Source organism: Myotis lucifugus, unplaced genomic scaffold (genome assembly GCF_000147115.1).
Source record: "Myotis lucifugus unplaced genomic scaffold, Myoluc2.0 scaffold_2, whole genome shotgun sequence".
Taxonomy (NCBI): Eukaryota; Metazoa; Chordata; class Mammalia; order Chiroptera; family Vespertilionidae; genus Myotis; species Myotis lucifugus.
This window is the reverse complement of record NW_005871050.1, coordinates 27,159,426-27,180,915: the sequence shown is the minus strand read 5'-3', so window position 1 is coordinate 27,180,915 and position 21,490 is coordinate 27,159,426. Positions and strand designations below refer to the sequence as shown.

Genomic DNA, 21,490 nt, shown 5'->3' with positions numbered 1-21,490 from the left:
GTAATATATTTTTTATGATCATTTTCTCTAGGTGACAAAGGTGACACCTGCTTCAACTGTATTGGAACTGGTATTTCAGGGCCTCCAGGTCAACCTGGTTTGCCAGGTCTTCCAGGTCCTCCAGGTAAAACATCCTGCCTCTGGGCATCATTTTAAAATATTTATTGGCTAGGTTTTAGTGTGCTTGTAGCTTTAGAATAATGCCAGTTTTTCATTTTATAGCTAGTCACTCATATCCTATATAATAAAAGGCTAATATGCAAATTGACCAAACAATGGAATGACTGGTCACTATGATGCACACTGACCACCAGGGGGAAGACGCTCAATGCAGGAGCTGCCCCCTAGTGGTCAGTGAGCTCCCACAGGGGGAGAGCCGCTCAGCCAGAAGTCGGGCTCATGGCTGGTGAGCACAGTGGTGGTGGCGGGAGCCTCTCCCGCCTCTGTGGCAGCCCTAAGGCTCCCTCCCCCCACCCCAGTCCATGAACAGTTCATAAATATGAAGTGCCTCTATCTGCTATGAAATAAGTTATGCTCTTGTTTCTAATATCTGAAGCTACCAGCAGTTTTTATTAAAACATTTTGACAATATTAACCCAGGAAAAATATCTTCCCTATTTTCTATATGGTGAGAAAAATTACTTATACAGCATCAGACTTCTTTCTTCCAAAAAATTGGGGGAATACCTGGCCCCTGAGTATATTTTCCAGTGGTAGAGTTTAGTCATTGGGGATGTATCACATGTTGTCATGAAGGAATAGGACTTCTACAGGAGTTTGGTAACCAATAGCCAATATTCCTCTTTTTATATGTAATTTCTTCTTTCATGTTTCTAATCAAAACCATATTTAATATCCATTGACCCACAAGTCTTTTATTCAACTACCTCTTGGGATATCTCAATATTATATTATCTTGAAATCAAACTTTATGTCTATGTCAGGTCTTAAACTAGACACAAGATCTCTTACCTTTCTGTCTAGTGTATCTGCCAAGGAAACCAATTCATTTGGCACTTGTAAAGTCTTATAATTGCCACTAGAAGTTAATAATCTAGCCTTGTGCCTTCAGTATAATGGTTCTCAAACTTGAGAGTGCATCAGAATTACCTGGAGGGCTTGCTAAAACCCAGATTGCTGGGTCCCAACCCCAAATTTTCTGATTCAGTAGATCTCTAGAGTGAAGGCCCAATAATTAGTAATTCTAACCAGTACTCAGGTGATGCTGATGCCACTGATTCAGGGGCCCATTTAGGGAATGCCTACTTTAGTAATATTTCCTCTAGTCATTAAGTACCAAAAATTTCTCATAAACCAAAATTTAGGGAGTGGCAAACCAAATAAAGAACTGAAAAGGATCTAGGAAAATAGTTTAAGTCAGAACAAAGAAAGATATGCAGACTTTGCCTTTATCTCCTTCTCACCTTGGCAGTGTGGATAGTTAAAGGAGCCTCTGTGCATAGTACTTGCTAGCTGTGTACTCTTGAGAGGATTTAGAGTTGGAAGTACTTGAGAACACAATATTGTATGTAACATGAAATGTTAGATTTAGTTAAAAGGAAGGATGATTTCTTCATATTTAGAGCATAAAATCAGAAAACAAAATTGTGACCTGTTAAATGGGATTGAATGGGGTTTTTGTTTTAAAACTTGACTTCCTGATTTAATGATTTTTATATGCTTTGTCAGTGGTTCAACTTTAAAGCTCACATTATTGCATTATTGTGTGTGTGTGTGTGTGTGTGTGTGTGTGTGTGTGTGTGTTAGGATCTCTTGGTTTTCCTGGACACAAGGGTGAAAAAGGACATGCTGGTGAAATCGGTCCCAAAGGATTAACGGTAAGTTTTGAGTATATTATACTACAAAATAACTTAAAGAAATCCATTTACACTTTGATTTTCACTTGTGGATATATATTAAAGAAGTTTAGTTTTTCTATTAAATTGTGATTTATTTGATTCCTTGATTCTCCCTGACTCACAGGACTCTCTTGATTAATAGATTTGTACACTAAATGTTACTGGGTGGGTTAATGGGATAAACTGACCACCAGGGGGCATATGCTCAATGCAGGAGTAAATATTCACTGGCCATTTACAGAGAAACTGCACTGTGGACCTGGCACCCACAAAGCAACACTCGGCTTCCCCCAAGTGGGCTGCCACCACCTGGAGCAGCAGCCCACCAAATCGCAAAATGTGGCCCACAGCCCAGCCCAGGCCAGAAACGGTCACTGTGGGTGCCGGGTAATGATGTCACACAGCAACGCCTGGCTTCCTCTCCCTAGAGACTAGCCTCCATGAAGTTTCTTCAGACCAGGACCATGGCTTGCTTTATAGCCAGGTGGAAACATTTTACACTTTAACCAAATGTCTGTGAAGCATTTTCCTGTGCTGCATATTATTTGATCTTCACAGAGTCCTGGAGTAGGTAGATAGGAGACTCAGTGGAATCCTATCTTCTTTACATTAGCCAGAAAATTGAGATTTTTAAAAAATATATTTTTATTGATTTTTCAGAGAAGAAGAGAGAGGGAGAAAGATATAGAAACATCAATGATGATAAAGAATCATTGATTGGCTGCCACCTGCACGTCCCCCACTGGGGATCAAGCCTGAAACCCAGACATGTGCCCTTGACTAGAATTGAACCCAGGACCCTTCAGTCAGCAAGCCTACGCTCTATCCACTGAGCCAAACTGGCTAGGGCGAAAATGGAGATTTAGAAAGCTTAGAAACTTAACCTGACTTAAAAGAAGTAAGAAATGGTGGACCTTGAAAATGACTTCAGATTTTCTCACTGTTCAGAATATAGTCAAACACTGCTGCAGTTAAATATTTTACTCTTTGTTCTCCCTGTGTGATCTACAATAATAATCTGCTTCATGTTGATATTTACTGCAGTGTTGCTGACAATTACCTGAAAGAGAAGTTGGGGTGCTTCACTGGGCTGGAAAAAGTTTAGCTAAATCAGAAAGCAGGTCTAATTAAGCAAGTTTATTCTACATATATAAAAGGCTAAATTAACTCACGCATGCATGATACATATAAAGCTCTCACTGGTACCAATCGCATGCTTGTGTTTCGATCTGTCATTGTCGATCGTGAATTTGGTTGACACTTCTATTTAGAGAAAGGGTGAATAGCGATATTAAAATATTTCTTCTAATTAATTTCCTTTCAATGTGCACAAATTTGTGCACTGGGCCACTACTAATATGTGTGTGTGTGTGTGTGTGTGTGTGTGTGTGAGAGAGAGAGAGAGAGAGAGAGAGAGAGAGAGAGAGAGGGTGTGTGTGTGTAGATAAAAAGAAAGTGATTTTCTCTTTCATTTTCCCCCCTTTATTTTATTTATCCGTTCAGGGCATACCAGGAGCTCCTGGTGCTCCAGGCTTTCCTGGACCTAAAGGTGAACCTGGTGACATCCTCACTTTTCCAGGAATGAAGGGTGAAAAAGGGGAGTTGGGTTTCCCTGGATCTCCAGGTCTCCCTGGTTTACCTGGCACCCCTGGACAGGATGGATTGCCAGGGCTACCTGGCCCCAAAGGAGAACCAGTGAGTTGGTTTGATATTCTTGGTTTTCTAAGGTCAAATTGTTATTTAGGGATGTTTCCTAGGATATGCTTGCTGCTGACAAGAACACCTAATCAATGCTTAAAAGAAAATGATATATAGAAATGATACTGTGTAGGGTTTCTTTACCACTCTTTTCTCTCAGTTGTTTTATCCATTTCTTATTTTTAACCCAGTTTTTACTAAGTAATATTAGCTATGAATAGGTGGGCAGAAGGTTAAGATGCTTGTGGGTCAATGTGAGGTTCCCCTTCTATTACCCCACATGTCCTTGTCTGGGTTTATTTAGACCTAATGGCAGAAGTGTAATTTGCCTTTTATATATAGTAAGCTTAGAGGTTAGTGTGATTAGACAGCCATGTTAAATGTGTTATGGAACCTAAATGTTGAACATAAATGAACAGACTTATTTTGTGTGCAACATATAGCCCAGAATATTTAGGTAGAAAGTGTTATTTATATCAAATATTAGATAGACTGTAAACTTCTTGACATACTAGACTATAAACTTCATTAGGGCAAAGTGTTTTGTTTATTGTTATTCTTTATCTGTATCACCAGCACTTGGCACATAGCAGGAGCTCAAGAATATTGGTTGAAGGAATAAATAAGTGAAGTGGTCACACATACCATTCCATAACACACATAAGACTTATACAGCTTGTAAGAACTATTTATGGCTGTATCATTTCTCTAGTTGTATTCAGTAATACCAACCTACAGAGAGTTGTTATGTCTATATTTCTGTATTAAACTTTTCCCTTTTCAGGGTGGAATTGCTTTTAAGGGTGAAAGAGGTCCCCCTGGGAATCCAGGTTTGCCAGGTCTCCCAGGGAATAGAGGGCCTATGGGCCCTCTTGGTATTGGCCCTCCAGGCCCAATGGGTGAAAAAGGCATACAAGGTGTGGCAGGAAATCCAGGCCAGCCAGGACTACCAGGTGAGTATGATTGCTTTGTTTTTAATTTGGTGCTTAAAAGCAAAAATGTGTTATCTTTGGCCACTCTTAACTTCCTTTCATAAGAGATATTTAGGCTTTTCAGAACTCCTTAGCAAGGGAATACAATATGTGTGCTTTTATTATGGGTGAGTTCCTCTTTAAATGTTTTTCTGAATATCTTCATTTTTATTGTTTCTGTTGTTTTTCTTTAAACATCATATATATATATATATATATAATTTTTATTGATTTCATAGAGGACGTGGGAAAGAGATATAGAAACATCAATGATGAGAGAGAATCATTGATCAGCTGTCACCTGCATGCCTCCTACTGGGGATGGAGTCCACAACCCGGGCATGTGCCCTGACTGGGAATCGAACCGTGACCTCCTGGTTCAAAGGTCGATGCTCAACCACTGAGCAACTCTGGCCAGGCTGTTTTTGTTGTTTCGAAGTACAAGATACATAATGCAAAGTTTAGCAAATAATTATATTGGAGACACACATGTAACTACCACACACATCAAGAAACAGCACATTGCCAGCATCCTAGAAACCCCCATTTTCCTCTTTGTCCTTTCCTGATCATATCCCCTTCCATTTCTCCAAAAGAACCCACTGTCTTAACTTTTGCATAGTTTCCTTCCATTTAAACCCTAGTGTCATCACCTAAATATGAATTCCCAAACAAAGTATTTTAAGCTTCTTTTTGAACTTTATATTAATGGAATTGTAAGATAAGTATTATTCATGTTAACTCTGTGTATAGCTACAGTATATTCATTTTCATTGCTGTTTAGTATCCTGTTTAGTATCCTGTTGTGTGTGTGTGTATGTGTGTATCACAGTTGATGTATCCATTCTATCATTAATGGACAACTGGCTATTTTATAATTCAGACCTATTATAAATAATGCTTCTGGGTACACTCTGGTACATATGCCCTGGTGTACATGTGCACACACTTTTCTGGAGGCAAGCATTAGCAAATTATAGCCCGTGGATTAAAACTGACCAAACATTTTTTGTCATGAATGAAAGTGTTATTTGAACACAACCATTCACTATTGCCTATGGTTGCTTTTGCACTACAACTGCAGTGTTGGGCAGTTATGATAGAAACCATGTGGTCCTCAAAACATACAGTATTTACTGTCTGGTCCTTTACAGAAGGACCAGGATTAGGGTGTCTATTTAAGATTAGCATTTTCAAGGCATAGAATAAATGCATCTTAAGTTTTACTGGATAATTCTAAACTATATCCAAAGCAATTGTACCAATTTATATTTCTATCAGAAGTATTGGAGATTGCTTTTTGCTCTACATCCTCATAAACATTTTGTATTGTCACACTTTTATATTTTTGCCAATTTTTTGAAATGTGATATATCTCATGGCAATTTTTTGTATCTCTCTGGTTACATTAAAGTCTAGCACCTTTTTATATATTTACTAAACATTTTCATTTCCTTTTATGAAATGTCGATTCAAGTGTTTTCTCCAAAAAAAATGTATACACAATTTGAATGATTATAAGGTCATTGTTTATTAACATAAAGTTCAATTTTAAAATTTAAAAGAATCTACAGATGAATAATTTATTTGTCAGTGCCTGTTTTGAAACTGATGATGTTCTGGTCCAGGCACTGCTGATGACACAAAGCAATGGAATTGCAAACACCAATAATCATTTGATTTGTTTACTATGTGAGCTTCTTCAATTAATTGACTGTTGCTGGTTTTGTACTGTAAAAACTTTGTCATTTACATATCCCCTTAAAAAAACAGTCTAGTGGCCCTTTAGTATATATTTTATTTGTTTAAAGCTTAGTTGGGCTTCACCCATTATTTCAAATCAATTAAACCTGAAAAGGAGTGAAAATTAGGTGAATTATCAGCTGTTAAAATGTGTATACATTTTTGGACCATATATTTATTTATACACATACATACAGGTGTTTCTATGGAAAATAATATAATAATTAATAAATAATAATACAAGAATAAACTCTGTTTCATATACTCACAACTGTATACCTACTTTTGCACCACCCTATATATTTTATGTATTAGTTCTCTTCTGTTAGCTATTCATTTTGCAAAATTTTTACTCACTATAGCTTGTCATTTTTACTCTCTGTATGGCATCTTTAATGGACAGAAATAAATTAAAATGTAGTCAAATTTATCAGTCTTTTCTATCATGGTTAGTGCTTTTAATTTTATGTTTAAGAAATTTTTACTGGACCTGAGCCTATTTTAAGTCCTTATTTCAATTAATAAGAAGTAGGTGTACTTGAACTTTGCACACATAAAATCTTAAGGAACCATTAGTTTACTTCAATTTGATTCTTTAAGGCCCTTTTTACCTATATTTAAAAATATTTTATAGATTCCATCTTTAATCATAGAAGCTTTTTAAAATTTATTTTATTGGAGTGACATTGGTTAATAGGATCATAAGTTTCAGGTATAGATTTTCATGATATAAGGTCTATATATTGCACTATGAAAGCTGTCATCTACTTTTTTTATTTTTGAAATTTCATTCTTCTGTGTTTGGTATCTTTCTTGAATATATAATATGTGATTTTTTTTCTTATAGATTTTTGTTAGATTGCATTTTCAAAAGACTATACTTTTTCTTTTGTGTTTTTAATTAGAAGATATCTTTAGTCAAGAGAACATTTATTCACTATTGATTCCCATTTGTCCTTAGGTCCTAAAGGTGATCCAGGTCAGACTATAACCCAGCCAGGGAAGCCTGGCCTGCCTGGTATCCCAGGCAGAGATGGTGAAGTAGGTCTTCCAGGTAGGTGAAGAATGTATTTGACCAGGTCTTCAATACTTATTGGCTTCTTTATATGAAGGTTTCCCTTTTAAAAAACTGTTGCTTCTCTCCTTAGGTGATCCTGGACTCCCAGGCCAACCAGGCTTGCCAGGAATACCAGGTAGCAAAGGAGAGCCAGGTATCCCTGGAATCGGGCTTCCTGGACCACCTGGTCCCAAAGGTATGTAGGAATGGGTAGCAGGCAGGATAGGTTAGCTGGTTAGTATGACATTATTCTTTGACATAGTTTAGTCAACAATAAAATATATAAATTGTACCTTTTTTTCTATGTACTGTAAAGAATATAAATGAAAAGTCACAGCATGCATGAACTATACTTTTGTTTTTCTTTATTTAAAATAGTCCAGACAAGAAAATGTCTAAATCACAGATATTTAAAAATTATATATAAGCTTTAAAAATCACAGTAATTATTATCTTTTGTGTTCACCATTGCATTTTCAGGGCTTAGAACAGTTCCTAGAACATAGTATGCACTCAATAGATGTTTGTGAAATGAATGGATTGCATTAAACAGAAAACATATTCATTGCGCACATGTTACCAAGTAATGTTTTATTCTAAATCATATTCTCTTGACTTCCTGAAATTTTAAAAATCTGTTGCTTCAGTTCTGTTTTATTCCTCACAAAATTTATTCTCATGAATGGCAAGAGTGTGAATTCTTCTGAGAATAGTGCTAAACATATCCTTACTCACTTACACTAAATGACTTAGAGTCAGATTTGACTTTTTGTGTTTATATGTGTGTAATATCTACAATTGTTTTAGCTCATTTCCAGAATTATATGGTAGACATTTTGTATACTATATTTAGATGTAAGCAGAAGAAAATATTTTCTGCATTTTTGTGTGAGATGCATTCCTCATGTTCAGTTTTGCCTCATAATAGCCTTCATTCCACTTTAGAAGAGCATATCTTCCACACATATTAGCCCTTTATGAAAATGATAGGACCATAAGGTGACTGAGAGGGAATACCAATATCTGTAAGCTTGATCTTAAGTGGTCATCTAAAATGCCATTGTGGTTTTAACATCTTATTGTAGTCACTACGCATGATTGGATAGGGTAAACATTGTTCGTTTGGGAGTTTGGGTATCTTTCCTATAGTGTCTTCTATTTGGAGATTTAAAATGACTTATCATTTTACAGGTTTTCCTGGAATTCCAGGACCTCCAGGAGCACCTGGGACACCTGGAAGAATGGGTCTAGAAGGCCCTTCTGGGCCACCAGGCTCTCCAGGACCAAAGGTCTGGGACATTTGTTCTTTTCCCCTTTTTTATTTCCCCCACCTTCTTTAGCTTTAGCTTTCTGACTTACACATCATCCCAAGTCTTCACTAGATAAATAAACTTAACTGATTATATTTTCATTAAAAATATTTATCCCAAAACAGTCTTTAATAGTCTAAGAGGTCATATTTAAAGCAAAAAAAATTTTTTGAACCTGTTTTATAGTGACCAATTATTTAATGAGATAGGAGATTATAGATGAAAGAATACAATCATCAACTCCCCCTGTGCTTCTCTGTAGCATCACCAACCCATTTTATGTTTGTCTGTGCCTCTCTGTGATGATTGGTTGAAATGCTGTTGAATATCATGTCAAGAACTGTCCCTCTGTCCCAGTTCTTTCCCAAATACATGCTACAAATCACTGCAATCAACTTTTAATGATTATGATGATGATAAATGTGCCTGAATTACTTTCCATTCCTTTTATTATGTCTTAGCCAATTTAAAATTTTGTTCAGTCAACCTTCAGCAAACTGCTATGGTATGTATTTATCCTAACTGTCTCTCTATTTTCTGTGCTTAATTAATTTAAACTTGCTGTGTTTTCATCATTACAATTTTTTTTCCATGGGAAGAACAATTGACCATGATACCAGCTCTCATGAGAAGCAACTTTTCTAGTGATTATTTATTTTTTTTATTATAAAACTTTTCAAATGAACAAAAAAGTAAAAGAATAATACAATTAACTTTCATATATCCATCACTCAGATTTCAAATTATCAAGACTTTATCCTATTTGCTTCATCTATTCCCTCTTTCTTTGCTGAAATATTTTAACATAAATCTCAAAATCATGTCATTTTACCTATAATACTTCACTATTCATCTCTAAGTAAGTGGACATTTTATACAAAAAACGCAATGCCATTACCATACTTAGACAAATCAAAAATAATCATCTAATACTCAGTCTATTATCACATTTCCTCACTTGGGTTTAGTCTCATTCTCAGTTATCTTTTTCTTGTCCTGAAACCAGCCCAAATCATTTAATTTGTTTTACTAAGCCTCATTTCCCATCCTTCCAGATGTTCTCTCCAACATACAAATTACTTTTCATTTAATTACTCTATTCCATCACCCATAGGTGTGTGTGGAGGAAGTATTACCTTGTATTTTATACTTTAAATTCTCTCTTGTAAACAATCAATACTGAAAAAGTCATAGGAGTTTTTGTTGTCTTTTGTTATGTGTATGCTCTAGGGAGAACCAGGATTTGGGCTACCTGGGCCACCTGGGCATCCAGGACTGCCAGGGTTCAAAGGAACACTTGGTCCAAAGGGTGATCGTGGTTTCCCAGGACCTCCAGGTCCTACCGGACACCCTGGATTGGATGGGCTACCTGGACCAAAAGGTATGGAACGTATTGCTACTTTCAATTTGCTTTTAACTTTTGTAGATATTGAAACTATTGGGAAAGTTTATGGGTGATAAGTCCAATTAAGTAAAGTCTATGCTGCCACTCTGTCCACTCCTTTTTTTTCCATCCTTCATTGATATTGTTGTGTTTATTTTATTGTATAGATAATATAATCATATATGTGCAAAAGTAACACTGAGGAATCTTCCTTTTACCCCATCTCCATCCACTCTGTTCCTCCCCATTCCATATGTAGCTGTTTTTATTTATTTATTTAATTAGTTCTAGTGAGTGTTCCTTCAGACAAATATAAACCAATAAAATATACTTTTATTTCCTTTATCAAAAGATAGTGTACTACTTCTTGACTTTTTGAACTTTACTTGTTTTGTTAAATTATATACTAGATATCACTCCATGTCAGTATATAGAGATCTTTATTTATTTATTTATTTTATTAAATCTTTATTGTTCAGATTATTACAGTTGTTCCTCTTTTTTCCCCCCCCATAGCTCTCCTCCACCCGGTTCCCACCCCACCCTCCGCCCTCACCCCTCCCACTGTCCTCATCCATAGGTGCATGATTTTTGTCCAGTCTCTTCCCGCATCCCCCACACCCCTTTCCCCCCCAAGAATAGTCAGTCCACTCCCTTTCTATGCCCCTGATTCTATTATAATCACCAGTTTATTCTGTTCATCAGATTATTTATCCACTTGATTTTTAGATTCACTTGTTGATAGATGTGTATTTGTTGTTCATAATTTGTATCTTTACCTTTTTCTTCTTCTTCCTCTTCTTAAAGGATACCTTTCAGCATTTCCTCAAGATCTTTATTTTTTACAAATAGCTTACTAATGTTGAATTGCTTGGTTATACCATAGTTCATTCTAACAGTTACTGGTTGCTAGTTTTGAGTTTTTTTGACAAGTTTTTTTTTTCTTATTAGAATTAACACAACAGCAAATAACCTTGTATATGTGTTCTTTCATATGGGTACAGGTGTGATAGCAGAATAGAGTAAATAAAAATGGATTTTCTGAATTGAAGGGTAAATGAACCCCTAGATATTATTATATTCCTCTCAATTTGCACCATTTTACACTCCCAGTAGCAATGTATGAGTATTCTTGTTTTCCCATAGCCTTGATAAGTATGTTGACAAACTCTTGGATTTTTGCCAACCTGATGGAATAAGTAGGTATCTCAGTATAGTCTTGTAAACATTGTATTGAGAAAATTTCAAACAGAAAAAAATTAATTGTACAATGAAAACCTATATGTCCACCACCTAGATTCTACAACTAACATTTATCTCTTCGACATTTTATTTTTTTAAATTTCTATATATAATGTAGAAAGTATTTTACAGTGACTACTGTATAACCATCATTGATATTATATTGTCAACATTTTACTATACATGACTTATCACATATCTATCCATTGCTTTCTCCATTCATTGACTTATTTTTTTTGATGCATTTCTTTGGGAGGGGGCTTTCTTTTTTCCCCCTTTATTGATTAAGGTATTACATATGTGTCCTTATCCCTCCATTGCCCCCCACTCATGCCCTCACCCCCCTGGTGTCTGTGTCCATTGGTTAGGCTTATATGCATGCATACAAGTCCTTTGGTTGATCTCTCCCCGCTACCCCACCCTCCCCTGCCTTCCCTCTGAGGTTTGACGGTCTGATTGATGCTTCTCTGTCTCTGGATCTGTTTTTGTTCATCAGTTTATGTTGTTCATTATATTCCACAAATGAGTGAGATCATGTGGTATTTATCTGTCACTGACTGGTTTATTTCGCTTAGCATAATGATCTCCAGTTCTACCCATGCTGTTGCAAATGGTTAGAATTCCTTCTTTTTTACAGCAGCATAGTATTCCATTGTGTAGATGTACCACAGTTTTCTAATCCACTCATCTGCTGATGGGCACTTAGGCTGTTTCCAAATCTTAGCTATGGTAAATTATGCTGCTATGAACATAGTGGTGCATGTATCCTTTCGGATTGGTGTTTCTAGTTTCTTGGTGTAGGTGCAGCCACTATGGAGAACAGTATGGAGTTTCCTCACAAAACTAAAAATGGAATTTCCATTTGATGCATTTCAACATAAATTGAAACAGTCATATACTTCTTCCTAATTACTTTAGCATGCATATCATAACTACAATTGTATGGTTGTTCTTTCTTTTTTAATATAAATTTCATATTAAATGAGATGCACAAATCCTAAGGGTACATTTGCTTGATTTTGACAAACACTTGTGTAACCAAATTCTTACCAAGTTATAATCCCATAAATTTCCCTTATGTCCTTTTCTAGGTCCCCACCCCAACATTGACACTGACAACTATATTATAATGACTTTTATCATATAAATTAATTCTACCTCTTCTAGAACTCCATATGGAGTCATACAGTATGTATTTTATTTGCAAGGTTTTTTTTCACACAGAATATTGTTTTTGAGATCCATTCATGTTATTGGGTTTATCAGTAGTTCTTTATTTTTATTATGATGTCTTTTATTTATAAATATACTGAAGTTTCTTTATTCATTCTATGTTGATGGCCACAGGACTGTGTTGTTTTTTACTATTATGAGTAAAGCTGTTAAGACTAATCTTTTAAAAGTCTTTTTATGGATATGTGCTTTCATTTTGCTTGGGCAAATTTCTGAGAGTAGAATTATTGAATCATAAGATAGGTGTATGTTAGTTGTATAAGAAACTACTGGAGTTTTTTTAAAAATGGTTGTACCATTTTAAACTCACACCAATATTGTATGCAAGTTTCAATTGTTCCACATTCTCTCCAACATTTGGTGTTATAATTCTTTTCATTTTTGAATTTTGGTAGGTGTGTTGGTAATATATTTTGGTTTAGCATGCTTTTCCCTAATGGCTAAAGATGTTGAGCTCTTTTAAATATACTGATTGATAATATGCAGATTCAAATATATTTCCCTTTTTAAAATATGAGTTGTTTCTCTTTGTATTAAGCTGTAAGTTATCTTTATATATCTTGCATACTGGTCTTTTGTCATACTGGTTTATGAGTATTTTATCCCTATCTGGCTTGCCTATTCATTTTCTCTTTTGGAAAAATTTTAAAAGAGTTTATCGAGCCAATCTGATGATATATGCCAGAGAATAAGCTCTCAAATGTTCCTGCCTATTCATTTTCCTACTAGTATACTAGAAGCCTGTTGCACGAAGATTCGCACAATAGGCCTTCCTTCCCCTGGCTGCTGCCACTGGTTTTCCTCCAGCACCCGGGACCCAGGCCTTTGGTCTGGCTTGGCTTCTCCCCTCCAGCCGCAGCGAGGCTTGGCTTCTCTGCTGTGGCCGCAGCGAGGCTTGCAAGCCTCTTCAGTCTTCAGTCTTCACTCAGGTCGGAGCCTTCAGTCTTCGCTCCGCACCTGCGTATGCAAATTAACCACCATCTTTGTTGGGTTAATTTGCATAGTCACTCTGATTGGCTGGTTAGCATAGTGGAATGACACCAATTTGCATGTTTCTCTTTTATTAGTGTAGATTTTGATAATCAAAATAATTATTTTACTGATGTTTCATTTATCAGTTTTTTCTTCTATGATAATTATTTACTATGTATCATCTAAGAAAACTTTCCCTGTCTCAAAGTTGCAAGGATATTCTATATTTTATTTTGTAAGTTTTATATTTTTAACTTTTATGTTTTGATTATCATCCATCTCAAATAATTTTTATTCAGTATTACTCGCTTAAAAGAACTCCCTCCCAATTAGAGTACTTTGGTATCAATGTCAAAGATCAAATGACTATATATGAGTTGGGTCTATTTCTGTGTTGTCAATTCTACTTAACTATTTTATTTTCCTTAAGTCAATATCAACATTTATATTACAATGGCTTTACAGTAAGACTGAATGCCAGGTAATGTAAGTCCTCCATTTGGTTCTTCTTTTTTTTAAATTTCTTTGGATATACTAGGTCCTTTGCTTTTAAGCTTAGGGTAGTTTAATTTTTTATTTCCATTTTATGAGTAAAATTGACCATATTTTCATGTGTTTAAAGGACATATTTTTTTCTGATAAGCTGCTCATGTCCTTTGCTCATTTCTCTATTGGTTTCTTATACCCTCTTGATTTTGATCCACCTAATTATGTATAGGAATAGAATTGGCCTAGCTGTTGTGGCAATTGTTTGTTCCTTTCTGGTTTACAAGGAATTGGACTTTACTGACTAATATTTTGGCTCCCAGAGAATAATCTGTACAGCTTAATGCTTCTGAAACATTTTGAATTGATTCCCATTAAAACAATAAGACAACATCACCCAACTTAACCATGGTAGATTCTGCCCCCCAAAGCCTCAAACTACCTCAGTACAAATTATCCTTAGATAAGAGCTCTGTCTGTTAGCAAACAATTCAGGTTAGCTATAAATGATAAGATTCAAAGTTATAGGTAATGTTTCCCACCAATTACTTCCCTCCAGCTTAGAGCTGTGACCATAAAAATTATAAATTGAGACATTCCAATCAATAAGCTATGTAGCAAGAAGTCTCTATGAAAATTACTCATCCACTGTATTTTGTTTATAAAAATGTCCTTGAGACAGGGGTTGGGAAGAAATGGGTTGAGGCCTATTTTAAACAACTTCTTAACAGCATTTGACTGATCTTGGAAAAGAATTATAGGACCCTCATATCCTAATAGGAACCATTCTCAAATATTAAACCCCAGTATAATTCCTAAGGTTCTAGAAGAAAAAAGAATTTGGCATTTTCTGCCATGTATTGCCTTCATCCTCAAACATTTATTATATTCCTATTCTGTGCCAGGTACTACTTGAATCACTAGAAACACAAAGGCATAGACTCTGCTCTCAAATCTCAGAGACTGCTTCCTTTTGTAATAAAATTGAAGTGGCATTACTATGAGAGTGGTTATTTCAATAATAACTTTTATGAATATGTATCACTAATGTTTTAGATCAATATACAACAGCCAAACCTCATCAAGCAGATAATAATAAAAGTTCACCTACCAGGCACACGTTATACCAGTGACTGGCTATTAGAACTTAGTAACTAAACTATAGGAGAGATTTAGGCACGACTTTTAAAGTGACATAGTGATCAATAATTAAGTAATTAGACTAATCCCCATAAAGAAAGAACTATATGAGAAAGACAATGTGCTTAAGATGAAACATTAGAATCAGATTAAACAAAAAAGAACAAATATTACTTTGAAAGTATTCCATTTGTTTTATTTTTAAATTAAATTTATTGGGGTGACATTGGTCAACATGATCATATATGTTTCAGGTGTGGATTTCTATATCACACCGTGTGCCCACAACCCAAATTCAAATATTCTGCTATCACCATATATTAGGACTCTCTTCTCTCCCCACCCCCTTCCCTCTAGAAACCACCACACTGCTGTTTGTGTTCACAAGTTTCAGTTTTATATCCCACATGTGAGTGAAATCACATGGTTCTTAGCTTTTTCAGATGGACTTATTTCACTTAGCATAATATTCTCAAGGTCCATCCATGTTGTTGCAAATGGCAGTATTTAATTCTTTTTATGGCTGAGTAGTATTCCATTGTGTATATGTACCACATCTTCTTTATCCAGTCCTCTATCATAGGACACTGGTTGTTTCCATGTGTTGGCCTCCATGATTAATGCTGCAATGAACATATGGGGTGCATATATCTTTGCAAATACATAATGTTGAGGGTTTTTATTTGTATACTAGAGGCCTGGTGCACGAAATTTGTGCAGGGGAGGGTGTCCCTCAGCCCAGCCTGAACCCTCTCCAATCTGGTGTCCCACAAAGGATGTCCAGTGGGATCGGGCCTAAATGGACAGTTGGACATCCCTCTCACAATCCAGGACTGCTGGCTCCCAACCACTCGCCTGCCTGCCTGCCTGATCACCCGCTAACCACTCCCCTACCAGCATGATCAATGCCTAACTGCTCCTCTGCAGGCCCGATTGCCCCTAACTGCCCTGCTCTGCCAGCCTGGTCACTCCTAACAACCCTCCCCTGCTGGCCTGGTCGCCCACAACTTCCCTCCCCTGCTGGCCATCTTGTGTCCACATGGAGGTGGCCTTCTTTGACCACATGGGGGCAGCCATCTTGTGTATTGGAGTGATGGTCAATTTGCATATTACCTCTTTATTATATAGGCTACCCAGGAGAGAGATTGCAGGGTCATAAGGTAGCTCTAGTCTTAATTTTTGAGGATTCACCAGACTGCTTTCCATAGTGGTTTTACCAGTCTACAGTTTGGTTTATAAATTACTTTTGTTCAGATCCTCATCTAAGGTGCCTCAGTAGGCTTCATTAAGGAAGTGAAATTTGAACTGAATCTTTAATGAAGGATGTTCCAGGTAGCTGGAATAATGTACAAAAGTATCATTGTGAAAAATAGAATGATGTGTTTGGAAATATTGAAAGAAATAAAATATACCTTGAAAAATCTATAACATATCTAGAAATCAATAAAAATGTGCCTAATGTATTTGAGGGAAAAAATAAAACTCTATAAGCAACATGAAAAAGGGTAAAATTAATTCAATGATAAATTATATGTATGGATAAAAAGACTCAATGATGTCAACTCTGCCCATGTTTTTCCATAAATATAATGTATTTTCAATGAAAATTAAAGTAGGAATATTTTGGAAGCACTTGGCATATCAGATTCTAAAACTTAATGCTTATCAAACATATAATAAAACATATTACAAAATCATTGTAATCATAACATTGTGAACCAGTGCTGGAACAGACAAGTGGTAAATCAGTATATAATAGAGTTCAGAAACATACTCATGTATACACGGAAACTTGGTCTTTAACAGAAATTGCATTATTATTCAATGGGGAAAGAGTAGATTTTTTAAAAGTTGGTAATTGAGTAAGTGGTCTCTACTAAATAAATCCCCAACGCACAATATATAAATAGAAATTAAAGTAGTAAATATTAAAAGCATTTTTTAAATTATGAGAAACTGGAAGATCAAGAGAGATAGATTTTTGTGGCACCTTAAGATTATACAATTTTGGCAGCTCTCTTTTTAGAAATATGTTTTTATTGACTATTTTTTAAAATATATTTATTGATTTTTTACAGAGAGGAAGGGAGAGGGATAGAGAGTTAGAAACATCGATGAGAGAGAAACATTGATCAGCTGCCTCCTGCACACTCCCTACTGGGGATGTGCCCACAACCAAGGTACATGCCCTTGACCGGAATCGAACCTGGGACCCTTGAGTCCGCAGGCTTACGCTCTATCCACTGAGCAAAACCGGTCAGGGCTTTATTGACTTTAGAAAGAGATGAAGGGAAAGAGAGAGAAACATCAATGTGAGAGAGAAAAGTTAATCAGTTGCCTCCAGTACACATCCTGAATGGGGACTGAACCTGCAACTTGGGCATGTGCCCTGACCAGGAATCGAACCTGCGACTTTTTGGTGCATAGGGCGATGCTCAACCAACCCAAGCGAGACACACCAGCCATGGCTGGCATCTCTCTTTAGTAAAGGGGATATAAAATTACAGATAGAAAATTGAGATACTGTAATGCCCAATATCAGGTGGCCTTCAATCCAAATAGACTTTTCGTGCTCATTCAACTACCATGAGCCATACTTGGCATTGCCTTCATGTAGAAGGATACAAGGATAGGATCTACAGTGTTGTAGCAGGGCAATGAAAGGAGTTTCTCTTCAGCATAACTCCTCAACATTAACATTTATAGAACATTCTATCCAACAAGAGCAGAAAACACATTCTTTTTTAATGCACACAGAAAATTCACCTTGATAGACCATAATCTGGGCCATTAAACAAACTTTGGCAAATTAAAAGTATTGAAATCATAGAGTAGATTCTCTTACCATTAACAGATTTAGCAAGAAATCAGTAATAGAAAGCTATCTGTAAAAATCTTGACATATTTAGAAAATAACAAAAATAATTTTAAATAATCCATTGATCAGAAGGAAAGTATTTTGAATTGAATTAAAATGAAAAAAAATATCAAAATTTGTAGAATGCAGATCAAGAAGTGATTAAAAGAAAATTCATATGTGAAAAAATTATTAGAGAAAAGAATAATCTCAAAAAAAGTATCTAACTTTTCCCCTTAAGAAATTAGAAAAGAAAAACAAAATAAAGAAGACAAGCAGAAGATAGAGCAAAATAACTATAAGTACAGATATCAGTGGAATTAAAAACTGAAAAAAATAGAAAAATTATATGAGACCAAATGAAGTTCTTTGAAAAGATCAATAAGATGGATACACCTCTATCCAGGCCAATCAAGAAAAAAGAGAAGAGACATATTACCGATATTAGGAATGAAAGACAGAACATTATTACAGACCTTACAGAAATTAAAGGAGTAACAAGGGAGTATGACAAACAACTGCACACCCATAAATTTGACAACTTAGATGAAGTGGATGAATTTCTTGAAAAGTACAAACTACTGAAGCTCACTGAAGAATAAATAAGCTAATTCAGATATTTATTAAAGAAATTGAATTTGTAGTTAAAATTATCCCAACAAAGAAAACTGCAGGTTCACTTGGCATCACTGATAATATTCTAGCAAACATTTAAAGAAGCAATAACACTAGTTACACACTATTTCTTTCCCAAAATAGAAGTGAATGGGTTGCTTCCCAATCATTGTATGAGGCCAGCATTACCCTAATATTAAAACCAGGCAAAGGAAAAAACGCTATAGGCCAATGTCCCTCATGAACATAGATGTAAAAATTCTCAAGAAAATATTAGCAAAGAAAATCCAACAATATATTTTCACAGTTTTATTTTTTACAAAGTTGCAAAGTCAATTTTAATAGAAAAATAAGTATTTTCAATAAAGGGCGCTAAATCAATTGGGCAACTAATGCAAAATAAAATTATATTTATTTCTTAAAGGTGACGTTGGACCAAATGGACAACCTGGGCCAATGGGACCTCCTGGGCTACCAGGAATAGGTGTTCAGGGACCACCAGGGCCACCAGGGATTCCTGGACCAATAGGCCAACCTGGTAAGATTGAAGTAAATGTATATTTTGTAGTAGCACTGATTGTATAGATGTTTAGCTCTTCAAAATGTATAACCTATGTAACAGTCTTTCTGAAAGAGATTTGAGAGGTAAAATGTCTACTTGTATAATTAATTAATCCATGATATTTTCCTCCCTATTTATTTAAATTTGATCTATTAACTATAATGCTATTTTATAATTGCATATATTGTCACAGCATATAATTGTTGGGCTAGTTGGAGTCTTGGAATCAAAGACCTAAGGACGTCTAGTGCTGATTTTTCAGACCCGAGTAGCTAGATGTACAGTATTAATAGACCTTGTTCTGTGGAACCTCTGTAACATTTCTTAACACATGACTAGAGTTAACACTCTGCTAAAATATTTTTTTTGGCATTCTCATTCTTTTTTAATAAGATAAGTTGAATTGTCTTGTCTTGTGCCCATAAATGAGCAATCACTTTACAAGTGATAAGCACTCTAAACTCTTTTTTAAAAATCCTCACCTGAGGATATGTTTTTATTGATTTTTAGAGAGTGAGGAAGAGAGAGAGATAAACACCAATGTGAGAGAAAAACATCAATAGGCTGCCTCCCATATACGTCCTGAAGGGGTATTGAACCCGCAACCTAGGTATGTGCCCTGACTGAGAATCAAACCCACACACTTTTTGGTGTATGGACGATGCTCCAACCAACTGAGCCACCCAGCCAGGGCTAAACTCTTTTTATATAGATATGCAAAAAAGCTTTTGTCAGCTTGTAACCTACTGGAGAAACATTTGTGTGAGGATTTACAATGCATAAGCACTCTAAACTTACTTGAATTTGTGGATTCTGAGCTATCTGGTGATGTGAATTCTTATCTTAATCTAGGTAGGCACAGTCTTGGTTACTCTTGAGCCAACATTATGTTATTGTAAAACACTGTAATAATTCATTAAAACAAATATGGAACATTTAATCATTACTTAATTCGTTTGAACACTTCAGATGACAAACACACAGTTCAGATGTACAGATATTGACTTTGAACAAAGGAAATATATTTTCTTACCTTAAATGGCAGTAGTTATTTTGTTAGCTATCATGCTAAAAATCTAGAAATACCAATTAACAATATAAAAATCCTGGAAAGTAAAGGTTACTTTTGTTTATGTCCAGTTTAAAAATTTTATTTTATGGAAAATTGTACCTTTCATATGGCCCCTAACATGTCACTACTGATTTAAAAATGAAAAAAATTTACAGTGTGACTTTGAAGCAGATTTTTTAAAAGTAGCTGTTTCAACACTCATAAAAAAATTCTAACTGTCATAACAGAGAGATCTTAAGAAAAAACAATTTTTAGGATTGTCCATTATAGTCTTGGCCTGCAGTTCCACAAAGATGGCTAAAATAAATTTATCATTTCTTGTATTTTGTAATTTTCTTTTTTAAATTTCTATTACATTTCTTAGGGTAACATTAGTTAATAACATTATATAGATTTCAAGTATATAATTCGATAAGACATCACCTGTATTTTGCATTGTGTATTTACCACCCTAAGTCAAATCTCCTTCTGTTATCATATATTTGATTCTCTTTACCCTTTTCTACCACCCCTACCCCCTTCTCTTGGGTAACTACCATGTCTGTGTCTATGAGTATTTTGTTTGTTTGTCTTGTTTATTTGTTGCTTTCAATTTTATATCCCAAAGATGAGTGAAATCATATGGTTCTTGACATTTATTTTATTTCCCCGAATTCTTGTGGTTTTGAAAGCATTTTGAATTTTTAAATCACAGCTGAGCAAGAATAAAGAAATGACTGTTAACACCATTCTGAACAAAATAAAAATACATTTATACAGTGTTTCATTTGTCTAATTTTCTCTCCCTCTCTTTTTAATTGATGGCTACGTGGGTATATTTATTTATAAAGTATAGATAGGATGGGCAGGGATAAAAGTAATGGTGCTGAATTTAATCTCTCCTCTTTCTTCTGTAAATACGATGTAGGCAAAAGTAGGTTTACAGTTGTGGGTACACGTAACAGAGCATATACTTGTATTATTATTTATTATTTGTTGTATTATTTATTATTGTTCTTCACATACTTTTGCCCACCCCTCTATGTACTTTGCCATAGAATTCAAGATCTTAATTAATATTGTTCAACAAACAAATGAAGTGAACAACAACTGGCATGAAAATGTATCCAATGCATTCTTGTTAATACAGAAATTTGATCAAGTCACAATTTTTTGCCACAAAATAGACCACATTTTATATTTGATACTAGCCATATACTTGATACTAGTCATATATGCTCAACTTTGAATGTAAATTTTATTAGATCACCAAAGCAGAATATTATCTTAGCCCATTTCAAAAATATAAC

General features: G+C 35.2%; 1 protein-coding gene across 2 annotated transcripts in view; it reads left to right on the top strand.

Moving 5' to 3' along the window:
• The window catches only part of COL4A5 (collagen type IV alpha 5 chain), a 300,168-nt gene that overhangs the window by 195,871 nt on the left and 82,807 nt on the right, over positions 1–21,490 (top strand). For both annotated transcript variants that reach the window (XM_006082247.2, XM_006082246.2), the window contains exons 22-30: positions 32–124; positions 1,768–1,838; positions 3,363–3,554; positions 4,342–4,510; positions 7,233–7,325; positions 7,420–7,524; positions 8,520–8,617; positions 9,869–10,019; positions 18,992–19,105. In XM_006082247.2, the coding sequence (XP_006082309.1) occupies positions 32–124; positions 1,768–1,838; positions 3,363–3,554; positions 4,342–4,510; positions 7,233–7,325; positions 7,420–7,524; positions 8,520–8,617; positions 9,869–10,019; positions 18,992–19,105 (1,086 nt within the window). The remainder of the gene's footprint in view (positions 1–31; positions 125–1,767; positions 1,839–3,362; positions 3,555–4,341; positions 4,511–7,232; positions 7,326–7,419; positions 7,525–8,519; positions 8,618–9,868; positions 10,020–18,991; positions 19,106–21,490) is intronic.